Source organism: Seriola lalandi, unplaced genomic scaffold (assembly GCF_002814215.2).
Source record: "Seriola lalandi dorsalis isolate HSWRI2012SDOR001 ecotype SW California unplaced genomic scaffold, Sedor1 jcf7180001974596, whole genome shotgun sequence".
NCBI classification, from domain to species: Eukaryota; Metazoa; Chordata; class Actinopteri; order Carangiformes; family Carangidae; genus Seriola; species Seriola lalandi.
Genome location: NW_019445262.1, coordinates 1 through 2,444, shown reverse-complemented (window position 1 = coordinate 2,444; position 2,444 = coordinate 1). Strand labels below are relative to the sequence as shown.

The 2,444-nt window shown below is 38.5% G+C and overlaps 1 protein-coding gene across 1 annotated transcript; it reads left to right on the top strand.

Annotated features, from left to right (window-relative positions):
• Positions 1-479: 479 nt before the first annotated feature.
• Positions 480-1,988, top strand: LOC111654278 (receptor-type tyrosine-protein phosphatase epsilon-like; the record flags this gene model as incomplete). The annotated part of the gene is made up of 4 exons (XM_087173499.1): positions 480-570; positions 1,308-1,384; positions 1,765-1,801; positions 1,891-1,988. Coding segments are annotated over 4 exons (303 nt in total), but the record flags the coding sequence as incomplete, so codon positions are not given.
• Between the last annotated feature and the right edge of the window lie 456 nt (positions 1,989-2,444).

Below are 2,444 nucleotides of genomic sequence, written 5' to 3'. Positions count from 1 at the left end.
CCGTGTCACTGTGGTGCATTCAAACTCAACAGTTTATAGGATTTGCTCAAATGTGTTGAGTGAGTTCTGTTTAGCAATTTATTTTTATGAAGTGCAGTTTAGGACTGCATTTATTTGGAATAATAAAACTACTTATAGCTATGTGTCACGTTGGCAATGACACATACTGTACACATACACACCCACACCCAGGAAAAATACCCTTGTGCCTATTTGTGACCATGATTAAGAATCTGGGTCAACATAAAGTATGTGACTCACTCTTCATGAAACACATAAAACTATGATTTTATTCAATGTCAGCACAGACAGAGGAAGTTGAAGTTCTCAGCTGTTAATGGAGGACTGTTTACTGTAAGTAGCAGAGGAAGTGCCTACATCAAGGCTGAACAAAGCCCTACATGGAGCAGAAAAACAATGCACTGGTAATGAGCTGCGTGTGAGGTTATGTAAAAACTAATCGTCGATTCGCTTTGCAGTCCTTGCCAGGGGGTAATGCCCAGGGGACGTACGAGGAGGCCAACAAGGACGACAACAAGGAGAAGAACCGATACCCCAACATCCTTCCCTGTGAGTGTACTTTCTGTTCTGCAGAAAGTAGGATTTAGTTCGACTCACACCCACATCTCAGTTTCCTGTATGTGTGTGCACGTGCCTTTGTGTCTTAATGAGTGTTTTTTTTTTGTTTGTTTTTTTTAGTTCAGATATGGCATATGTGTTTGATTGGTTTCCCTGTGTCACGATGAAACACCATCACTCAGTTTCCTCCTCCTTACTCCTTTTTACAGTTGCCGTTCTTATATTTCTGTCTCATAATTAATTCATTGTGAACATTTTTTGACCTATTCTATGCTTATGTAATCTGTAAAGGAATAGATCACCTTTTGGGACTTATGCTTATTTGCAGTCTTGCCAAGAGTTACATTAAAATCACATAAATATAAAGCCTGGAAACAGCTAGACTGGCTCTATCCAAAAGGTGACAAGATTCACTCATCAGTGTCTCTAAAGCTCTTTAATTAACACAACTTTACCTTAATTGTTTTATCTTCACAAATACCCAAGTGTAAAAATGAGAGTTTGCCGTTTCAAAGGGATTGAGAAGTGCTGATAATAGATTGAGTGTCATCTATTTACCAACCTAACTCCCAGCAAGAGAGCAAATAAGCATTTTACCCCAGAATGTGAAAATATTCCTTTAATGCTCCGTAGTTTACCTGCTCAATATCAGTGTTAAATCATGTAGTAGTGGCAGACCTGTGGATTATTTTTCCACTGTAACTCTCTAAACCTTCCAACTTCAACAGATGATCACTCCAGAGTGGTGTTGACTCAGCTGGATGGAAATCCCTGTTCAGACTATGTGAATGCCTCTTACATTGATGTGAGTGTTGAGTCTTTACGTCTTTTTAAATCAATCCCATGACCATTACTTGAACAATGGTCGGTTTGAATCGGCAACACTGACTGTAGCAAAATTGCGATTGTTTCTTAGGAAAATCCTGCTCCTCTGTTTCATGAATCCACCGCAGTAGCTGAAACTTTTATTTGAATGAAGTTTGCCTAGTTATTGTGGAATTACAGATGTTCAAATGCCATTTTTCTAAGCAGTTTAAGGACCTCTCATCCTTTTAGGATTTAAAGTTAAGTTTCCAAATCAATTTTTGATCTTGGAAACAGCAGTTAACACAACAAACTCAAGGTCCAACAGTAGCTGTCTGAAGCTTTAGATTTATATTCATATTCTTGGTCTTTTTCTTACAGGGTTACACGGAAAAAAACAAATTCATAGCAGCACAAGGTAGGAAATGAAATGAGGCATAAGTTCATGCCTTTATTTTTAATTTCATATTTAAATAATCATTAAATCTTAATATTTTTGTCTCTCAGGGCCCAAAGAAGACACTGTAGCGGATTTCTGGAGGATGATATGGGAGCAGAAAGTAGCGACTGTCGTCATGCTTACAAATCTGAAAGAAAGGAAAGAAGTGAGTGATTTTCAGCTGTGTTTATTTCTTAAACGTCTCTCAGCTCCCCTGTTTAAGTGTCCGTGGACAAGATAAAATGCATTCCTACAAGCTCCAGGGTTTCTCCTCCTGCCAAGTCTCTACTTGAACTTTCCTGTGAAAGAGGGGCAAGCGAGAAGGCAGATATCTCTGTCGGGGTTAATAGATCATCACAAAAAGATTTGAGAAAGAAATGTGCTTCAAATAGATTTCATTGGTTGTGGTCAAAGGTGATACCAAAGGAGTTTAATTTAAACTATTCATTTCACACCTTAATCTCTCCTTTGACTTCTGTTTCTTGCTGTCTTTATTGTGAACTCGAACCCCTTCACTGAACAAGGAGAGCGGGAGAAAGGCTAAAAAGATCAATAAGAAGAGAACTGGTGAAGATTTAAATCAGCATGTGGACGGGTTGAAATCAATGGCCACATAATGTGT